Source organism: Mauremys mutica, chromosome 1, assembly GCF_020497125.1.
Source record: "Mauremys mutica isolate MM-2020 ecotype Southern chromosome 1, ASM2049712v1, whole genome shotgun sequence".
Lineage (NCBI taxonomy): Eukaryota > Metazoa > Chordata > Testudines > Geoemydidae > Mauremys > Mauremys mutica.
The window spans coordinates 150,277,168-150,299,986 of NC_059072.1; the positions used below are offsets into that span (position 1 = coordinate 150,277,168).

Below are 22,819 nucleotides of genomic sequence, written 5' to 3' on the forward strand. Positions count from 1 at the left end.
TGGGGAAACTCTAGTACATGGTCCCACATAGTTTGTTTTGTTTGTTAGTCTTGATTTAAAAAAAAGAAATCAACTAATAGATCCAAAATATGGTGCGGTGGCAGCCACTGCACACTTACAGTTGGGACCGAGTTTCTTTTATAATTTTGGCCACCCTCCTAACTTATCCTAATAAAGGAGTATTGGCTTCTATGTTGCCCATTCAAATCAGTGGTAAAGGACCATTTTCACTGTCTAATTTAAAGAAAACCAGTTCAGGGTGCACCTTAAAGTACAAAGAGGTTCACCAGTCTAAAAATCATTTAATGTTTCATTGTTTTGTTTCTTGACAGAACAAGAAGCAATGGTCTTAATTTGCAGTGGGGGAGGTCTAGGTTGGATATTAGGAAACACTACTTCACTAGAAGGGTGGTGAAGCACTGGAATGGATTCCCTAGGGAGGTGGTGGAATCTCCTTCCTTAGAGGTTTTTAAGGTCAGGCTTGACAAAGACCTGGCTGGGATGATTTAGTTGGTGTTGGTCCTGCTTTGAGCAGGGGATTGGACTAGATGATTCACTCCGCATCATGAAGAGGAGCAGAGTTGAGGCTGGGGGGCTGACCTGAGGGGTGGCACCCAGGAGGAAACAGAACTGATGGGTGGTTGGGTGAGGACAGAACTATTTGCTGGGCAGGGGACAGGCAGATATAGGGGTGAGAGCTCCTGCAGCCGGGCCAAAATCATCTTACCCAGTACAGTGGGGCAGCCACTGGGGCACTCTCTGTACCAGTCTCATGAATTCTAGCTCTGTCCTAGCTGCTTCTTTCTGTTGGAGGCTAATGTTCCTACTCTTCTTGTTCAGTCTTAGTATCTTCCATGATAAATAGTCTAGTAGGCAATGTTGCTGAAGTTGGGAATACAGAGATTTCTATTTTATTGCATAATCCTTGATCCTAGATCATTCTTCCTCTCCCTGTGCTCTGGAGCGCAGTGATGGACACTGAGGGGCAGGTGTCATTAATCCAGCATTTCTGCTGCACTTACCTGAGCAAATCACACTGGCATCATTGTCATGTGGGCACGGAGATGCCCCCAGGGCAGTCACAGGGCAGTGGCCCAAATGGGGTTCAGTCCCTTTACAATGAAATGTGTCTGTCGAGACAAAGCCTGTTCCTTTCCCAAAATGCCCTCCTCCTGGAGCTGATACAGCAAACCCACAGTTGAGTTGATGACAGAGAACATTGGCATCTGATAGATCCCAGTGTGAGTCACAGACAGTTCCCCAGGCATCACGAACCTTGATCTCCACCCTCCCTGAGCACTCTGTGCTGCCATTCACCAGCTGGAGCCCTGTGAGCCCTGGGGAGAAGGGAGAAGGAGTTTAGAGAGCGAGCTTTGGAGCAATTTTATACTCAATTGCTGAGTATCATAGAATCATAGAATATCAGGGTTGAAAGGGACCTCAGGAGGTCATTTAGTCCAACCCCCTGCTGAAAGCAAGACCAATCCCCAACTTAATCATACCAGCAAAGGCTTTGTCAAGCCTGACCTTAAAAACCTCTAAGGAAGGAGATTCCACCACCTCACTAGGTAACGCATTCCAGTGCTTTACCACCTTCCTACTGAAAAAGTTTTTCCTAATAGCCAACCTAAACCTCCCCCATTGCAATTTGAGACCATTACTCCTTGTTCTGTCATCTGCTACCACTGAGAACACTCCAGATCCATCCTCTTTGGAACCCCCTTTCAGGTAGTTGAAAGCAGCTATCAAGTCCCCCCTCATTCATCTCTTCTGCAGACTAAATTATCCCAGTTCCCTCAGCCTCTACTCATAAGTCATGTGCTGCAGTCTCCTAATCATTTTTGTTGCCCTCCATTGGACTTTCTCCAATTCTTCCACATCCTTCTTGTAGCATGGGGCCCAAAACTGGACACAGTACTCCAGATGAGGCCTCACCAGTGTCGAATAGAGGGGAATGATCATGTCCCTCGATCTGCTGGCAATGCCCCTACTTATACAGCCCAAAATGCTATTAGCCTTCTTGGCAACAAGGGCACACTGTTGACTCATATCCAGCTTCTCATCCACTGTAACCCGCAGGGCCAGCTCCAGACCCCAGCGCGCCAAGCGCGCGCGTGGGGCGTCATTTTAAGGGGAGGGCGGCAGGCAGCTCCGGCGGACCTTCTGTAGTCATGCCTGCGGGAGGTCCACTGGAGCCCCGGGACGACCGGACCTCCCGCAGGCATGACTGCGGTGGGTGCGCTGGTCCCGCGGCTCGTGTGGACCTTCCGCAGGCATGACTGCGGAAGCTCCACCGTAGGTGTGGGACCAGCGGCATGTCTGCGGGAGGTCCCGCGGAGGCACGGGACCGGCGCCCGGCAGTGCGAGCGGCGCAGCGCGCCGCCTTGCTTGGGGCGGCGGAATTCATAGAGCCGCCCCGGTAACCCCTAAGTCCTTTTCTGCAGGACTGCTGCCTAGCCATTCGGTCCCTAGTCTGTAGCAGTGCATGGGATTCTTCCGTCCTAAGTACAGGACTCTGCACTTGTCCTTGTTGAACCTCATCAGATTTCTTTTGGCCCAATCCTCTAATTTGTCTAGGTCCCTCTGTATCCTATCCCTACCCTCCAGCATATCTCCTCCCAGTTTAGTGTCATCTGCAAACTTGCTGAGGGTGCAGTCCACACCATCCTCTAGATCGTTAATGAAGATATTGAACAAAACTGGCCCCAGGCCCTACCCTTGGGGCACTCCGCTTGATACCGGCTGCCAACTAGATATGGAGCCATTGATCACTACCCGTTGAGCCTGACAATCTAGGCAGCTTTCTGTACAGGAAGTCAGGGGTGATTGATCCCTTTCCTATTGTTTGAGTTTTACCAGAAGCTGATGGCACCCTATTTTCCCAGCTCCCTACAGAGTGACATTGTTTTATTGTTGCACCCTACTCTAGAATACACAACACTGGGGTTTTAAAGGCATCATGCTGAATTCTTACGTGAGCATATGGCACTGGCATCAGTTGCATGTGAGCATGTCTGATTCACATGTGATATCCTGGGACAGTACGCAAGGTGTGACTCATTCCCCACACACCGCAACTCTTCAGTCCAGATCAGCCCATGTCCTTCTCCAAAGTGAGCTCCTCCTGGGATAGATAAAGCTCTTCCACACTCTAATTCATTACAGATAACACTGGCAGCTTTGATATCAAAGTGTGCATCACAGAGTGTAGCCCATGTTTCACCATGTCTTATTTCCACACGTCCTGAGCAGGGATTGTCTCCTCCCACCAGCCGAGGCTGTGAGTAGCCTAGAGAATCATAGAATCATAGAATTCAAGATCAGAAGGGACCATTATGATCATCTAGTCTGACCTCCTGCAAGATGCAGGCCACATTAGCCGATCTACCCACTCTTTTAGCAAGCGACCCCTGCCCCATGCTTCGGAGGAAGGCGAAAAACCTCCAGGGACACTGCCAATCTGCCCTGGAGGAAAATTCCTTCCCGACCCCAAATATGGCGGTCAGCTGAACCCCGAGCATGCGGGCAAGACTCTCCAGCCATACCCTCTGAAAGAGGTTAAGAATATCATATCATTGACCCAATTTGACCCAATTAAGTACCAGTTTGGCACTTAATTGACCTATTGACTAAGCCCGTTATCCTATTATACCATCTCCTCCATAAACTTATCTAGCTTGATCTTAAAGTCATGGAGGTCCTTCGCCCCTACTGTTTCCCTCGGTAGGCTGTTCCAGTATTGCACTCCCCTGATGGTTAGAAACCTTCGTCTAATTTCAAGCCTAAATTTCCTGACTGACAATTTATATCCGTTTGTCCTCGTGTCTACATTAGCACTGAGCTGAAATAATTCCTCTCCTTCCCTGGTATTTATCCCTCTGATATATTTAAAGAGTGCAATCATATCTCCCCTTATCCTTCTTTTGGTTAAGGAAAACAAACCGAGCTCCTCAAGTCTCCTGTCATACGACAGGCCTTCCATTCCCCGGATCATTCTAGTGGCCCTTCTTTGTACCCGTTCCAGTTTTATCTCATCCTTCTTAAACATGGGAGACCAAAACTGCACACAATACTCCAAATGAGGTCTCACCAACGCCTTATATAACGGGACTAGCACTTCCTTATCCCTACTAGAAATACCCCGCCTAATGCAACCCAAGACCGCATTAGCTTTTTTAACGGCCACATCACATTGCCTACTCATAGTCATCCTACGATCAACCAGGACTCCCAGGTCCTTCTCCTCCTCCGTTACTTCCAACTGGTGCGTCCCTAGCTTATAACTAAAATTCTTGTTAGTCATCCCTAAATGCATAACCTTACACTTCTCACTATTGAATTTCATCCTGTTACTAATACTCCAGTTTACAAGGTCATCCAAATCTCCCTGGAGGATATCCCGATCCTTCTCCGAATTGGCAATACCTCCCAACTTGGTGTCGTCCGCAAACTTTATCAGCCCACTCCTACTCTTGGTTCCCAGGTCAGCAATAAATAGATTGAATAAAATAGGACCCAAAACCGAACCTTGAGGAACTCCACTGGTAACCCCCCTCCAACCCGACAGTTCCCCTTTCAGTACTACCCTCTGCAGTCTCCCCTTTAACCAACTCCTTATCCACCTCTGGATTTTCATTTCGATCCCCATCTTTTCCAATTTAACCAATAATTCCTCATGCGGTACCGTATCAAACGCCTTGCTGAAATCCAGATATATTAGATCCACCGCATTTCCCTTGTCTAAAAAATCTGTTACTTTCTCAAAGAAGGAGATCAGATTGGTTTGGCACGATCTACCTTTCGTAAATCCATGCTGTAATCTATCCCAGTTGTCATCGGCCTCCTGCTCCTTAACCACTCTCTCTTTCAAAATTTTTTCCATTACTTTGCATACTACAGATGTTAAACTAACAGGCCTGTAGTTACCCGGGTCACTTTTTTTCCCCTTCTTGAATATAGGAACTACATTAGCTAATCTCCAGTCCAACGGTACAATCCCTGAATTTAGAGATTTATTAAAAATCATCGCTAACGGGCTAGCAATATCACTCGCCAATTCCCTTAATATTCTAGGATGAAGATTATCCGGGCCCCCCGATTTACTTCCGTTAAGCTGTTCAAGTTTGGCCTCCACCTCAGATACCGTAATGTCTACCCCCATATCTTCATTCCCATCAGTCCCTCTATCACTATTCCTTAGCCCTTCATTAGCCTCATTAAAGACCGTGGCAAAATATTCATTCAGATATTGTGCCATTCCAAGATTATCCCTAATCTCCACTCCGTTTAAAGTTTTAAGCGGTCCCACTTCTTCCTTTTTGGTTTTCTTCCTATTTATATGGCTAAAAAACCTTTTGCTATTGGTTTTAATCCCCTTCGCTAGGTCCATCTCCACCCGTCGCTTTGCCTTTCTCACTGCATCCCTACACCCTCTGACCTCAATAAGGTAGGTTTCTTTGCTGATCCCTCCCATTTTCCACTCCCGGTACGCTTTCTGTTTTTTCTTAATGACCCCTCTAAGACGCTTGGTCATCCAGCTCGGTCTAAAACCGCTACCTACGAGCCGTTTTCCCTTTCTCGGGATACATGCCTCTGACAACTCCTGCAATTTCATCCTGAAGTAACCCCAGGCGTCATCTACCTTTAGATTCCTAAATATGTTGGTCCAGTCCACTTCCCTAACTAGTTGTCTTAATTTAGTAAAGTTAGCCCTTTTGAAATCGTAAACCCTAGTCTCAGATGCAATATTGATTATTCTCTCATTAATTTTGAAACGAATTAGCTCGTGATCACTTGAGCCAAGGTTGTCCCCTACAACTATTTCCTCAACAAGGTCCTCATTACTCACCAAAATCAGATCTAAAATGGCATCCCCCCTCGTTGGTTCAGCAACCACTTGATGGAGGAATTCATCAGCTATCACGTCTAGGAAAAGCTGAGCCCTATTGTTATTACTAGCATTTGTTTCCCAATCTATATCTGGGAAGTTAAAGTCTCCCATGATCAAGCAGTTCCTATTAGTGTTTACCTCCTTAAAAACATTAAAGAGCTCTCTATCCGTCTCCAAGCTAGATCCTGGCGGTCTATAGCACACCCCAATCACTATCCCGGGTGAGGCTCTGGTAGTTTTCTTCCCTAATGTGACCATTGCCCACACAGACTCCGTATTAACCATTGCATTGCTAGTTATTTCATTACATTTCACCTCATTATTGATATACAATGCTACTCCCCCACCTTTACCTTTGCATCGGTCTTTTCTAAACAGCACATACCCTTCCATACCTGTACTCCAGTCATGGCTATCGTTCCACCATGTTTCGGTTATTCCTACGATATCCGGTTTCAATTCTCGGACCAGGAGCTCCAGTTCCTCCATTTTATTACCTAAGCTTCTCGCATTGGTGAACAAACATCCTACCTTTTGCTGTTGGGCTCCTCTCACTCTTCTCACCCCGCTCGGTAGGGACACAGTACTACCAGTATGACCTGTCGATCTAGTATCTGTCCCCCCCCTCTTCCTTACACCTAACCGTCCCCCTCTGGCTATATCTGTTGTTATCTTCTTGTTCCCACTCCCAATGTATAAATTTGGCGTGGAGTGCACCAGGGCCTCTGAGTGCACTCCACACCTGTGAGTAGCCTAGAGAGTCAATCAATCCATCAGTGAATGTTAAACTTACACTCCATACTCGCTACTACACCTTTCAGTAGATAGACATGTTTTTCAAACTTTTTCATAACAATGTTTAGAAATCATGGATTATAACTATGAGTACATTAAAAAAAATTAAGTACCTGTAATTAAATATCTGTTCTTGAAATATGGACCTTTGTGTCACTATTTAGAAATGAACGCTACTGTCAGTGGTTTTTAACTAATTGTGAAGGATGTGAGAGAGGCCTGTATTATTTTATGAAGCTTTGCTTGTTTGCTTGTTGTGTTGTCTGCTACAGGATTACTAAGGGTACTACAAGAAGAGGTGTGTTCTTAATTCAGTTTAGCCAACTTGGGTTAAATAGGAGTGAGGACACACCAGTTCAGCTTTTAACTCAGGGCGGGTCTATACTACAAATGCTGCATCAGCACAACTGCACCGATGCAGCTGTAGTGCTTTGATGAAGACACTCTAAGCTGAAGGGAGAGAGCTCTCCTTTCAGCTTAGTTACGTCACCTCCACAAGAGGTGATAGCTACATCAGCAGGAGAAGCTCTCCCACCAACATAGCACTGTCTACACGGAGGGTTAAGGTCGGTATAACTAGGTCTCTCAGGGATGTGGATTTTTCACACCTACGAGTGATGTAGTTATACTTGTAGTATAGACCTGGCCTCAGATTAGCAGTTCAAATCAAGCCTAGGGCAGCCAGAGGTTGAATTTGAGCTGCTAACCTGAGTTAAAAGGCAAATTGCCATGTTTTCACTGATATTTTAATTAAAGTTAACTAATGGGGGCTAGCTAACCCATGTTAAGAATACACTTTTTTGCTGTCTATGCATACCCTGAGGGTTAAATCAGATCTGGATGGTTTGTTTCCACAAGAAACAAGACAGTGTTTTAGATAACTCATTTACTGATATTCAGAAGACCATACACCTGACAACACCTTTGAAGTTTTAACACTGTCCATGCTGCGATCAGCTTGTTGGCTAGTGAAGTGGGGGGAGATCCAGGTGGGAAACTGGAACAAATGCTTTGAAATGGATAAAAAGAGTGTTCCTGAAGAGCAGGCAGAGGAAGTGGTCAATTTACTGCTCTAGGGGAGCAAACTGGCACAGAGACAGGCCCTGGAGGATGGGTCTTAACTTTTAAGCAGCTGGACCTGCCTAAGCTTTAAGGGATATGCTAAGCTTTAGGTAAGATAGAAGCATATTTGTTGTGTAAAAACTTGTTTCTGCCTTATTCCTGCTGCTGCGATTAAATAATACTGATACAGAGGTAGTGGCAGTGAATAACTAGCTGGCTCTGTCCCTGATGTAAGGGCACTCTGCATTGGAGATATTCCCTGGGGGAGGATGCACTTGTCCTGTGGCCCCATGCTCCAGGTTACCTCTGCCACTAACCTGCTGTCTGACCTTGGACTACTCATTTCACCTTTCCAGGCCTCAGCTTTTTCCTCTCGTTTTTGTCTGTCTTTTCCATTCAGACTGTGAGGCAGAGACTAACTATTACTTTGCATTTGTACAGTGCCAGGTACACCGGGCTCTGATCTCATCTGGGGCCTCAAGAAGATATACAAGTAACTAATAATAACAACTGTGGAGTTGCTACCAACACCTTCATAATTGTGCTTTGGCTGTCAATTTGCCGTCTTTCACCATGAGCTACAACCTAAACTCCTGACTTTGTTCTTACTCAGTCCTTACTGAAAACAAAGCCAAAAGAAATTTTACCAGAGTAAAGACTGAGAAGAAAAACTGTATAAGGGCCTCAGGATTTGGCAATATGAATGGGTCTGAGCCTAACATCAGGGGAGGCAAACTTTAATTGCAAGAATGGGCATTATTTTAGGAGACAGAGAAGAACACTCCTCTCCCTAAGTGTGAATTGAGAGTGCAAATGTATTTATTATTATTATTAGGTTATGGTGGCACGTACGGTGTGCTAGATGCTTTCCAGACATTCTAGAAGGGAAGGTTCCTGCTACAGGGAGTACATCTTCCAAGGGCAGAGAGACAGGTACAGAAAGTTTAGGGGAAGAGGAGAAGAAATAGCGCAATTTTATACAAATTAAACAGATTCACTGGCGTCAGCATGGTATGTGAGATAATTAGTGTTGCCCACTCTCCCCACTGTACTGGGTAAGATGATTTCGGCCCCGGCTGCGGGAGCTCTCACCCCCGCATCTGCCTGTCCCCTGCCCAGCAAATAATTCTGTCCCGACCCAGCCACCCATCAGTTTTGTTCCTTCCCAGGTGCCACCCCTCAGTTCAGCTCCCCCAGCCTCAACTCTGATCCTCCAGGGACATCCGCCCCCTCCCAGGTCAGTGCCGCGGGGGGAAGCCAGCCTGTTGCTCACAGGAAGGGAGGGAAACGGCAGGGAAGAGCCGCCCTGAGCTGATGGCTCTTTGCTCCCCCACCCTCCAATGAAAATGGCTTCAGATTGCTGAAGGGAAAGGGGGAGGAAGAGAGCTCTGCCGGAAACAGTTATGATTGGTTGTTTTACCCCAGGAGGCAGGAAGTGGGGGCAGCCAGCCAATCAGAGGACTCAGGATGGAGCTTCTTGCCTCATTGTAGGACTGGGCCCCAGACCAGCCACAGTTATGTCACATGTGGAAAAACTTGCAAGAGTGGGCAACTCTGGGCTCTAAGAGGGACTAAATGTGGAGGGGGCAGGGCTCTTGCAGATGAGATCCTAGAGGCGATAGCATGAGCAGAGGGACATGTAGTGAAAGGGACAGCGATTTTAGAAAATAGAACATGGGTTTTTTTCTGCTTTGCCTTCTTGTTTCTGAGCCTTTAGGGGTCACTTGTTCAAACTTTTCAACCCACCCACAAAGGCTAGAAACTTCCTTTTAAAACTATGACACAAAACAAAATGGCAAGAGTTGGTACCACTGCAGCTGTGAGGAGAGAATGATATTTTTGGTCCCACCTCTCGCCTACAGCTCTAGCCGGCACAGAGGTTTTAGAATCTGAGCCTGGCCTATCAGAGCTGCTGGAGCCTGAATCTCCTCTTCCATCCATCTCACCTGTTTCTCTTTCTGGGATCCGCACCAGTTCATGCTTTGCCCATGTCTGGCTTTAGAGCATGAGTTGTGCAAAGGGTCCTGCCAGGCCAGGAGAGCACTGAGCTGCCAGCTTCCTGCTCACCCAGCAGCAGCACTAGCAGCTCACATGTTCCACAGAGTCCTGCAGGCGTTTATTTGTGTGTAACCCCCACTTACCGTTGCCAGCTCCTGGAGTTCAGGATTCAGCCTCTGGAGGGCCTTATCCTAAAGGACTACAGCTATAATGGCTACTAGAGCCCCCTGACCCCATTCCCAGCCTGCTTGGAGTTCGGGGTCGAGACAGAAGGAACTAAAAATCTTTGCCAAGGCCAACAGGGAGGCTTCTGCATGGGGGATCTGGAAGAGCAGTCCACTGAACCTATGACAAGCCACAGCTGCACAGTCCCAGCAACGAGGCAGACTGATTTTACACAGAGTTTTAGTTTGGAAGCTGGAATAGAGGCAGCACCAGCATCTGGAGAGAGAGATCCAGCCTGGGACTGGCTACCGATAGCCAACTGAGACTTTAGGAGGATTCCAGACCTGGGAATAGCAAGCCTGGTTGAATCCAGGACATAATTCTGCCCCATTCAGGGATGAAGAAAAGTTAAGGGGATTTTTGTGTAAGCTGTCCAGTGCTGCAGTGGTGAACACACTATACCAGGATACACAAACTTAGCATACTGTCTGCCTTGGGAAGGTGCCAGGCAGACAGTTGGGGTTTGGAGGAACTTATGAGTGTTAAATTCTGGAGAATAGGCTTACTTATTACTAGAGATGACCAGCAATTTTGCCACTCAAGTTACTGGTTTTATGGTAAGCATGAATGAGGGTGGGTGAGTATGAATGTTGTGCTGGGAGATTTGTGCTGATTTGTGCGGGTGGTGAATGAGGGGTGTGTGCTAAGGTGAGGAGTTGTGTGTGTTTGATGTTATTGTGTGTTCTGTGGGTGGTTGTGTTGATTTGTGCCTGGGTTGTGTTGTGCTGGGAAATCTGTGTTGATTTGTTTGGGTGTGTCAGTTTCCTTGGGGAGTTTGTGGTGAGTTGTATGGGTGGCAAATCAACCTTTGAAGAACAGTGGCATTTGGGCCAAGGAACCCACTACCTATGCTGTCCGTCTTGTATCACTGACTCATTACAACCAATTAAATTGTTGCATGAAAATTAGCTGTAGAGTAGGGGTGGTGATTGGTTGAGTTAACTCTATAATCACAATGGTCTAGGACTCTTGGCATGGCATAGATGGGTATGTTACTGTTACATTATATATAGATTAGTTAACCTTAACCTTTTCCTTTCCTTGATCCTAGTTTCCTGTTCACAATAAAGTTACCATCACGGCTATGCTGTTATTTTTTATGTGTCCTTCCTTTGCTGGGATTTGTTTTATTTACTCGATTGTCTCCTGTGCACTGGGCTTTATACTCCTTTCCAGGTAGTGGTATTAGCACTGATTTTCTCAAAGGACAGCACTCCTGTGTACCTGGTACAGTGAGCAGTCATCTGAGTGGTGCCACTAGGCACCAAGAAAAAGAACCCAGGACCCAACCTATGCGAGGAGAGGGGGAAAGCCACTCAAAATATTGGTGATAGTAAGTGCCAGGGAGAGAAAGGCCATACCTCAGGAGAGAGGCCACATGAGTTCATACAACATCAGGTGCCAATGTCTTTGTCTGTCACATTGTGTACTCAAAGAATATGTCTATGTCCAGCGGAGGGTGTATTGCACAGGAGACCCTTCCCATACTAGATGTAATTATGCAATTTTACTCAGCCCTTGCACAACCACAACAGTAATTTGGTGAATTCTGATCACTCCATTTTATGATAGATACTGATAAATCACAAAATGTTATAAGGAGTGAGACTATACAGACACACTGTGGACTGGGGGAAAGGGAAACTGTGGCCAAATGCACCCTGTAATCACACCCTACACTCTACTGTAATAATCTTTGTATAAAATATGCCTTCTGAGGTTTCATTTGGAAACTAATAACTCACTGGGCAATAATATCATGGTGAAATGTGTGTAGCATGATTATGTGTGAAGTTATGAAATCCCCCCTGTATGATGTTAAAGGGACATGTTCAAATTCCTGTGGTCCGATTAGGCACAACTGGTCAAGTAAGTCTTAAACAAAGGGATGTGCAGTTACCTCAATTTACATATAAGCTGTAAGCAGAGTCCTCAGACAGCAGAGGAGAAAAGAAAGGAGACAAAATCTGCATCTCAGAACACACAGGCGAAAAAAACAACATTAAGCCTCTTTCCTCACTAGACTCCATGTCTCCTTCTGCTCAGCTGGACAGAATTTTATGAGGGGGGCTGAACTATGTAAATTAAGGGCAAACACCCCTGGGTATCTCTCTTCCTATCCATCTCCCTGTTTGTACCTAAGAAGAAAAACAAACAGCCGTTGGACTTTGGGGGAGGGGTCCTGACCTGAAAAGTTTGGTCTGTAATGCTATCAGAAGTATGTGGTGAAGACTTGACTTTGAATCAAGTGTAGTTTGTTACATTAGGCACTACAAAGAGTTTTTTTTTAATTTTCTTGTAACCATTTCTAGCCTTTATGCCTCATTACCTGTACTCACTTAAAATCCATCTCTTTGTAGTTAATGAACTTGTTTTTTCTTTAATTGAATCTACTTCAGTGTGTTTAAGTTAAATTGTCTGGGTAACTCCATTGAAGGTGGCAAGTTGTTGTGTATTGATCCCTAAAAGAGACAATGGACCAAATATCTCTGGACTGTCCAAGAGAGGGCTTGACAGTACAGAACATACATTTTTGGGGAAAATCCATGACTGGGAGTGTGTTGGGGTCACCTTGCAGAAATACCAAGGCTGGTAAAAGCCAGAGTGTAACCCAAAAGTGGCTGGCAGTCTGCAGTTACACACATACAGTCAGGGTGTTACCTGCATGCTGGCAGGCTGTTGGTGAGCAGCCCAGGTGGGAGCTACTGCAGCAAGGTATTGTAAGGCCCCTCACTGGTCTGGATTGCACCCTGAATGTCACAGAAACTAATGAAAATATGAGAGTAAAAAGATCAGGGAGGAAGAAAGGAAACATGAATAGAAAAGGAAGAAGACAAGGAGCAATGGCCAAGAACTGGCCTGATTCTTCACTTCCATGCAGGTTGTGTCATCTATACCTGTACTCCATGACTACAGTATGAATGTATAATGCCAGGACTAGTCTGACAGAGTGATTTCCAGTTTGGTAGCATTTTACATTCATGCACAACATGCCCAAAAGTGAAAAATCAGGCTCTAAATTTCACTCTGGTAGTTGGGAATAAACACTGTGGGAGGTAACAGATAAACCATTAGATGAGTGACATGAGGTTAGACAAGACTCTAGTGGGAAATGCCTTGCATGACGCTGTAGTTGGATCTGGCTACTCTCTGCCACTAAAAGTTCTTATTGTCTGATACTTTCTAAGCTCTCAAATGGCTGCACAGAGAAAAGTATGAGTCTGTTTCCTTTGAAAACATTATAACTCAACAGGATTTTATGGGGCTTCCAGTATAGACTCTCCAATGCCATGGTGATAGGTGCAGTTTAAATATGTAGATAGAATAGCTTATAAAATATCAATTATTTCCCTAGTTTGGATATACAAAATAAATTCGAAACCCATAAAAGGAAAATGGAAAATGTGGCATTGAGACAACTGCAGTGAGATTAATAAAGGGGACTCTAAAGATATCTGGGTTGGGAATTACATAGGGATTTGCTCACTATAACATGAGAGTAATAATTTCAGGATGTGATCATATTTACCCACTTCTACATTAGTCTGTGGGAATGGAACAAACTCTGTATTCAATCCCTTTTTTCACATGGCACGTAGAAGGATGGGCTGATTTCTTACCTGAGCAGGTCACTCCAGCATGGAAAGGATGAGAGCATGTTGACTTTATAGTCAGGTTCTCAGATCTGCAGTCCCAGGTTGTTGACTCATTCCCATGACAAACATCTCCTACCACCAAGTATGGTGTGGAATCTTCTCCAAAGTGGGCAGCACTATGGACACTAACTGCAGAACCACATCCCAAGTGTTTGCAAGCTACTGCAGCATGTTTCATAGGTGAGACAGTATAACACACAATGAAGCTCAGTTCACCAGTCTTAATCATCACTCTCCCAGCACATGGGTTGCTTCCGCTGACCAGCTTTAGAACAGAAGTTCCACCTTCAAGTAGAATCAGGACAGAGTTATTGGAGAGAGCACTGAGCCACATCCTCATTATTATTACTAATGGACTGGTCAAATAGTATTTGAAGAATATAATACTGTAACTCCTCATTTAACATTGTAGTTATGTTCCTGAAAAATGCTACTTTAAGCAAAATGATTTTAAGTGAATCCAATTTCCCCATAAGAATTAATGTAAAAGGGGGTGGGGGGGATTTAGTGGTTAGGTTAAGTTCCAAGGAATTTTTTTTTCACCAGACAAAAGAATATATATAGTATAAGTTTTAAATACACAATTTAATACTGTACACAGGAATGATGAATGTGAAGCTTGGTTGAGGTGGTGGAGTCAGAGGGAGGGATATTTCCCAGGGAATGCCTTACTGCTAAATGATGAACTAGCACTTGGCTGAGCCCTCAAGGGTTAACACATTGTTGTTAATGTAGCCTCACACTCTACAAGGCAGCAGGGATGGAGGGAGGAGACACAGCATGGCAGAAAGAGACAGAGACACACACCATGTGTGTGTGTGAAAGAGAGAGAGACAGAGACACATACCGTGTGAGTGTGTGTGTGTGGGAAGACGGAGACACACACCACATGTGTGAGGGAAAGATAGAGACAAGCATTGCCCCTTTAAGTACTCTGCCTTTTTAAGTAGATCAGTAAGTTGAGCCAGCAGCTGCTGCCAGCAAGCTCCCTCTGTCCTGAGCCCTGTCGTGTCCACCCCTGCTCTGTGGAGATGGGGGGCAGGAGCAGGTAGCAGGGGGAAGGAGACACCCTGACATTAGCACCCTCTTTCCTCTGCCCCACCCAGGAAGTCGGAGCCTCCTGGGACCAGTTCCAAAGCAGAGGGCAGGAGCAGCACATGACAGTGGGGGGAGGGACAGCTGAACTATCTGGAAATTGATACCTGCTGGGCGGCTGCTGCACAGGGAACTTAGGGGAGCTAATAGGGGGGCAGCCAGTCCAACTTCGTTCCAAGCCCCCACCAGCTAGCTCCAATGGGCTGCATTGTTTGCATGCAGTGGACAAAGCCGGTGGCTGCCAAACAACGTTATAATAGAGCATTGCACAACTTTAAACAAGCATGTTCCCTAATTGATCATCAACGTGACAACGCTAAGTGAGGAGTTACTGTATTAAGCAAGGGTCAATAGTTTATGGCTTTGTGAATCAATCACACACCAATGCTGTGAATTTTGACCATATTCAATGTTCTAAAGTAGTCTCTGATAACAACAGGTGAACAAAGGCTGATTAGGAGTCATATAGAAATCCTCCAATGTTATTTGGATTTGCTAGTCAGACTCCCAAATAATTCACGTAAGTCACATCATTGTGTTTCTGGTCCCTTATTGTTTCAGGTCCCTAAACAATCCATTGCAGCTTGGTTGTGTCAGAATGAGATGGACAAGAGGAAAGAAGCACCTGTAAAGAGTGTTTCTGCTCCAGGAGCTCTTAGATAAGTAGCTGCCATATTGTATTATTAACTAGGATAGGAGATTTAAAAAAAAATCTTTTAGGAATAGATTGTATCACTTTGATGCATGTTGAGTAGCAGCTTACTCCATTGATTTCAGTGGGACTACTCACAGAATAAGGTACTACTCACTGTGAGTAAGATCATCCAAATCTGGTTCACTGTGCCTGAATGTGCACAAACCGGAGCTTTCTGTGCCTTTGCATTTGAACTTCAGATTTCAAAATAGCTGCAATCGTTCCTTAGCATGACACTCTGCGGTGGGCAGGGCAAGGATGGTTCCTATTAGAGTCTGTGATTTGCCCCAATTGTAACTGTAAGTTTTGGTTTTTGTTCTGAAAATTTATTTAATAAATTCAAACAGAGAGAGAGGAGGAAGTCCCGTTCTCAATATAGTGGAATCCCTCTCATCATGTATTCTTGCTACAAACCAGAAGAGGGCTTTAACTCATATCCAAACAGATTTATTGACTATAAAGATAGATTCTAAGTGTTAGAATCTATCATTATAGTTAATAAATCTGTTTGTTTATTATACCTGAAGGAATGCATTTTGTTTGAAGCATGTTAGAAGCTACCCTTGGGATAACAAGCCTGGTACATATAAATTTCTTTGTTAAATTGACAAACATAGAATCATAGAATCATAGAATCTCAGGGTTGGAAGGGACCTCAGGAGGTCATCTAGTCCAACCCCCTGCTCAAAGCAGGACCAAACCCAACTAAATCATCCCAGCCAGGGCTTTGTCAAGCCTGACCATAAAGACTTCTAAGGAAGGAGATTCCACCACCTCCCTAGGTAACACATTCCAGTTCCTCACCACCCTACTAGAGAAAAAGTTTTTCCTAATGTCCAACCTAAACCTCCCCCTCTTCAACTTGAGACCATTACTCCTTGTTCTGTCATCTTCTACCACTGAGAACAGTCTAGATCCATCCTCCTTGGAACCCCCTTTCAGGTAGTTGAAAGCAGCTATCAAATCCCCCCTCATTCTTCTCTTCTGCAGGCTAACCAATCCCAGTTCCCTCAGCCTCTCCTCATAAGTCATGTGCTCCAGCCCCCTAATCATTTTTGTTGCCCTCCGCTGGACTCTTTCCAATTTATCCACATCCTTCTTGTAGTGTGGGGCCCAAAACTGGACACAGTACTCCAAATGAGGCCTCACCAGTGCTGAGTAGAGGGGAATGATCACATCCCTCGACCTGCTGGAAATGCCCCTACTTATACAACCCAAAATGCCATTAGCCTTCTTGGCAACAAGGGCACACTGCTGACTCATATTCAGCTTTTCGTCCACCGTAACCCCTAGGTCCTTTTCTGCAGAACTGCTGCCCAGCCATTCGGTCCCTAGTCTGTAGCAGTGTATGGGATTCTTCCGTCCTAAATGCAGGACTCTGCACTTGTCCTTGTTGAACCTCATCAGATTTCTTTTGGCCCAATCCTCTAATTTGTCTAGGTCCCTCTGTATCCTATCCCTACCCTCCAGCGTATCAACCACTCCTCCCAGTTTAGTGTCATCTGCAAACTTGCTGAGGGTGCAGTCCACACCATCCTCCAGATCGTTAATGAAGATATTGAACAAAACCGGCCCCAGCACCGACCCTTGGGGCACTCCACTTGATACCAGCTGCCAACTAGACATGGAACCATTGATCACTACCCGTTGACCCCGACCATCTAGCCAGTTTTCTATCCACCTTACCGTCCATTCATCCAGACCATACTTCTTTAACTTGCAGGCAAGAATACTGTGGGACACTGTATCAAAAGCTTTGCTAAAGTCTAGAAATAGCACATCCACTGCTTTCCCCTCATCCACAGAGCCGGTTATCTCATCATAGAAGGCAATTAGATTAGTCAGGCATGACTTGCCCTTGGTGAATCCATGCTGACTGTTCCTGATCACTTTCCCCTCCTTTAAGTGGTTCAGAAGTGATTCCTTGAGGACCTGCTCCATGATTTTTCCAGGGACTGAGGTGAGACTGACCGGCCTGTAGTTCCCTGGATCTTCCTTCTTCCCTTTTTTAAAGATGGGCACTACATTAGCTTTTTTCCAGTCATCCGGGACCTCCCCCGATCGCCATGATTTTTCAAAGATAATGGCCAATGGCTCTGCAATCTCATCGGCCAACTCCTTTAGCACCCTCAGATGCAGCGCATCCGGCCCCATGGACTTGTGCTCGTCCAGCTTTTCTAAATAGTCCTGAACTACTTCTTTCTCCACAGAGAGCTGGTCACCTCCTCCCCTTACCGTGCTGGAGAGTGCAGCTGTCTGGGAGCTGACCTCGTCTGTGAAGACAGAGGCAAAAAAAGCATTGAGTACACTAGCTTTCTCCACATCCTCTGTCACTAGGTTCCCTCCCTCATTCAGCAAGGGGCCCACACTTTCCTTGACTTTCTTCTTGTTGCTAACATACCAGAAGAAACCCTTCTTGTTACTCCTAACATCTCCGGCTAGTTGCAACTCCAAGTGTGATTTGGCCTTCCTAATTTCACTTCTGCATGCCTGAGCAATACTTTTATACTCCTCCCTGGTTATTTGTCCAATCTTCCACTTCTTGTAAGCTGTTTTTTTGTGTTTAAGACGAGCAAGGATTTCACTGTTAAGCCAAGCTGGTCGCCTGCCATATTTACTTTTCTTCCTACACATCGGGATGGTTTGTTCCTGCAACCTCAATAAGGATTCTTTAAAATACAGCCAGCTTTCCTCGACTCCTTTCCCCGTCATGTTATTCTCCCAGGGGACCTTGCCCATCAGTTCCCTGAGGGAGTCGAAGTCTGCTTTTCTGAAGTCCAGAGTCTCTGTTCTACTGCTCTCCTTTCTTCCTGGTGTTAGGATCCTGAACTCGACCTTCTCATGGTCACTGCCTCCCAGGTTCCCATCCACTATTGCTTCCTCTACTATTTCTTCCCTGTTTGTGAGCAGCAGGTCAAGAAGAGCTTTCCCCCTAGTTGGTTCCTCCAGCACTTGCACCAGGAAATTGTCCCCTACACTTTCCAGAAACTTCCTGGATTGTCTGTGCACCGCTGTATTGCTCTCCCAGCAGATATTGCGGTGATTAAAGACACCCATGAGAACCAGGGCCTGTGATCTAGCAACTTCTGTTAGTTGCTGGAAGAAAGCCTCGTCCACCTCATCCCCCTGGTCTGGTGGTCTGTAGCAGACTCCCACCATGACATTACCCTTGTTGTTCATACTTCTAAATTTAATCCAGAGACTCTCAGGTTTTTCTGCAGTTTCATACTGGAGCTCTGAGCAGTCATACTGCTCTCTTACATACAACGCAACTCCCCCACCTTTTCTGCCCTGCCTATCCTTCCTGAACAGTTTATATCCATCCATGACAGTACTCCAGTCATGTGAGTTATCCCACCAAGTCTCTGTTATTCCAATTACATCATAATTCCTTGACTGTGCCAGGACTTCTAGTTCTCCCTGCTTGTTCCCCAGGCTTCTTGCAGTTGTGTATAGGCATGTAAGATAACTCATATAAGCTTTCAGCGTCCAGCAGATATAACTGGACACTACAAAATGAAGGTTCCTAGGATTGTGTCTGGGATTGGAGATATTGGCTAGTGTCATTTGCTTGCAATGGGAAGCAGTTTACGTGCCAGAGGCTGTGCGTGAACAGCTCAGTAGTGAGGGTTCTCTCAGCAGAGCAGGGTAAGGCTGGCTCCTAGAGTCAAGGATTGGAGTGACTTGGCAGATCACTGGTCTGGATAACACCAGAGGGGAACATCACAGGCTCTCTCCTATTTCTCTCTGTTGGTCATTAATACTTTAACTGAGTATTCAAGGCCAGCTGGGTGTCTGCCTTCTGTTGTTAACATAAGTCTTGTCCCAGGTGTACAAATGAATACGGCCATTATTGCTGGCTGCAGCAGTAGCACACACAAAGGGTCAGATTTTCATTGGCCTTTGCATAGCTACACAAGGGGGCAGTAAGGGGACAAAAGTACAAGTATAGGAAAGTACAATTGCAATCCATAGACTTCCTCCATGTTCTCCCAAGGACACATATTGTCCAAAAGGGAGGGCAAAGAGGAGGCCCTGCTCTTCTTCTACACTGGCCCTAAGAACAGAACAGACTCAACAGGGGTAGTAGACTCCACCATTGTAAAGGAGAAAGCAGTTGGCTTGCTTACCCAAAAAGGCTGTGCACGTCCCCCAACGCAGATACATGCCTAAGAGGCACATTTACCTGATAACAAGAAAGGTAACCAGTCTGCCAGAGAGGGAGGGAGGGAGGTTTCTGCTGCCAAAAAAACTCAGTTTTGGCCCTTTTCAGAATACAGGGACTCTCCTAACATGGGCATCCCCAGCAGAGGTGTACTGTTCTCCCCTCCCTCTCTCCCTTCTTCCCTCATCCACTTCACCTTAACCAGACAAATCTGTGAGCACTTGCCTTCAGGAACCTCTGGTAAGAAAGACCCAGCTTGTTTTAAGAAACAAGCAGAAAAATGAAGTCAGTCACTGGGATGATTCTGTTGCATATGAAGGATGTGGCAAGTGCTTGTTAGGTGCGGGATTCCCAGGGTTGAGGAAGGGGTCCCAGAGCCCAGTCATGTACCTCTGCACAAATACTAGCCCTGCCTCCTAGAGGGGTCAGAGTTAACCCCTTGAACAAGCATCACACTTATCAATAGAACAATGCTTTTATCTAACCCAGGTAAAGCCAGGAGTAAAGACCCAGGTCAGGATCTCTAGAAGGGGTTACACAGACTCTCAGACACACAGCCCTGCTATGCTCCTCCAGTGTCTGGCTAGACACACAAAGACCCTCTGCCCCATGCCAGTGCAACCCCCTGATTTCCCCAACACACACCACCAAATGGGTCAGTCCAACCTGTCCATGCATGGTGAACTCCAAATGGTACATCTTGCTGTGTGGTGTCAGCATTCCTGTCAACTCCAGGGCTGTGTGTCTGTAAGGCTTCCCTTTTGCAAGCAACAGTGCAGCAACTGGTTCTCCTCCAAGCAGCTTCTCATTCAGACTTTGCACCCGTGCGCGCTCGTATCTCTCTACCCCAGCTCAGTGCTATTGCTCCCCAGCTCTTCCTTTGTTCTTCCTCCAAATCTTCGTTGACCCATGTGACATTGTTGACATAAACTGTGACCATATAGATCATTGTTGCGACCACTGTTACAATCCCTGGGAAGCTAATATGAGGGGGCAAGGAGTACAGGAGAGATGGCTTTATTTTAAAGAAGACTTATTGAGGGTGCAGGAACAAACCATCCAAAAGTATAGAAAGAATAGCAAATATGTCAGGCGACCAGCTTGGCTTAACAGTGAAATCCTTGCTGATCTTAAACACAGAAAGCAAGCTTACAAGAAGTGGAAATTTGGACAGATGATTAGGGAAGAGTATAAAAATATTGCTAGAGCATGCAGGGGTGTAATCAGGAAGGCCAAGGCACAATTGGAGTTGCAGCTAGCAAGGGATGTGAAGGGTAACAAGAAGGGTTTCTACAGGTATGTTAGCAACAAGAAGAAGGTCAGGGAAAGTGTGGGATCCTTACTGAATAGGGCAAGTGATGTAGTGACAGATGCTCAGTGGTTTGAGCATTAGCTTGCTAAACCCAGGGTTGTGAGTTCAATCCTTGAGGGGGCCACTTAGGAATCAGGTGCAAAAATTGGTACTTTGTCCTGCGAGTGAAGGTTGGGGGCTGGACTTGATGACCTTTCAAGGTCCCTTCCACTTCTAGGAAATTGGCATATCTATTATGATGTGGAAAAAGCTGAAGTACTCAAAGCTTTTTTTGCCTCGGTCTTCACAGACAAGGTCAGCTCCCAGACTGCTGCATTGGGCAGCAGAGTATGGGGAGGAAGTGAGCAGCCCTCAGTAGTGAAAGAACAGGTTAAGGACTATTTAGAAAAGCTGGACGTGCACAAGTCCATGAGTCCATATCTAATGCATCCCAGGGTGCTGAGGGAGTTGACTGATGTGATTGCAGAACCATTGGCCATTATCTTTGAAAATTCATGGCGATTGGGGGAGGTCCTGTATGATTGGAAAAAGGGAAATACAGTGCCCATATTTTAAAATGGGAAGAAAGAGAACGTGGGGAACTACAGACCGGTCAGTCTCACTACAGTCCCTTGCAAAATCATGGAGCAGGTCCTCAAGGAATCCATTTTGAAGGACTTGGAGGACAGGAAGGTGATCAGGAATAGTCAACATGGATTCACCAAGGGCGAATCATGCCTGACCAACTTGATTACCTTCTATGATGAGATAACTGGCTTTGTGGATATGGGGAAAATGGTGGATGTGATATATCTTGACTTTAGCAAATCTTTTGATATGGTCTCCCACAGTATTCTTGCCAGTAAGTTAAAGAAGTATGGATTGGATGAATTGACTATAAGGTGGATAGAAAGCTGGCTAGATTGTCAGGCTCAGTGGGTAGTGATCAACAGCTCAATATCTAGTTGGCAGCCAGTATCAAGCAGAGTGCCCCAGGGGTCGGTCCGGGGGCCAGTTTTGTTCAACATCTTCATTAATGATCTGGATGATGGGATGAATTGCACCCTCAGCAAGTTTGCAGATGACACTAACCTGTGGGGAGAGGTAGATACGCTGGAGAGTAGGGAGAGGGTCCAGACAGACCTAGACAAATTGGAGGATAGGACCAAAAGAAATCTGATGAGGTTCAACAAGGACAAGTGCAGAGTCCTGCACTTAGGACAGAAGAATCCCATGCACCGCTACAGGCTGGGGACCGACTAGCTAAGCAGCAGTTCTGCGGAAAAGGACCTGGGGATTACAGTGGATGAGAAGCTGGATATGAGTCAGCAGTATGCCCTCATTGCCAAGAAGGCCAACAGCATATTGGGCTGTATGAGTAGGAGCATTGCCAGCAGATTGAGGGAAGTGATTACTCCCCTCTATTCGGCACTGGTGAGGCCACACCTGGAGTATTGTGTAGAGTTTTGGTCCCCCCACTACAGAAGGGATGTGGACAAATTGGAGAGAGTCCAGCAGGGTGCAACAAAAATGATTAGGGGGCTGAGATACATGAGTTATGAGGAGAGGCTGAGGGACCTGGGGTTATTTAGTCTGCAGAAGAGAAGAGTGAGGGGGAATTTGATGGCAACCTTCAACTACCTGAAGGGAGTTCCAAAGAGGATGGAGCTAGACTGTTCTCAGTGGTGGCAGAGGACAGAACAAGGAGCAATGGTCTCAAGTTGCAGTAGGGGAAGTCTAGGTTGGATATTAGGAAATAATATTTCACTAGGAGGGTGGTGAAGCACTGGAATGAGTTACTTAGGGAGGTGGTGGAATCTCCATCCTTAGAGGTGTGGAGGCCAAGAATTAATTAATGAAGGTTTGAAGGGATCTTAATGTATGTTAGCTAACTTAGCAGACGTTAAGATGTGACCCTGCATGCTGTAAGATATGTGGTACAGAGAGA

At 45.8% G+C, this 22,819-nt stretch overlaps 1 protein-coding gene across 1 annotated transcript in view; it reads right to left on the minus strand.

Moving 5' to 3' along the window:
* Positions 1–22,819, minus strand: part of LOC123356423 (scavenger receptor cysteine-rich type 1 protein M130-like) — a 59,250-nt gene that overhangs the window by 33,572 nt on the left and 2,859 nt on the right. Inside the window, exons 2-4 of the mRNA XM_044999672.1 lie at positions 13,591–13,911; positions 2,975–3,289; positions 1,023–1,337 (exon numbers count right to left, since the gene is read on the minus strand). Coding sequence (XP_044855607.1) covers positions 1,023–1,337; positions 2,975–3,289; positions 13,591–13,855 — 895 coding nt within the window. The 5' untranslated portion in view covers positions 13,856–13,911. The remainder of the gene's footprint in view (positions 1–1,022; positions 1,338–2,974; positions 3,290–13,590; positions 13,912–22,819) is intronic.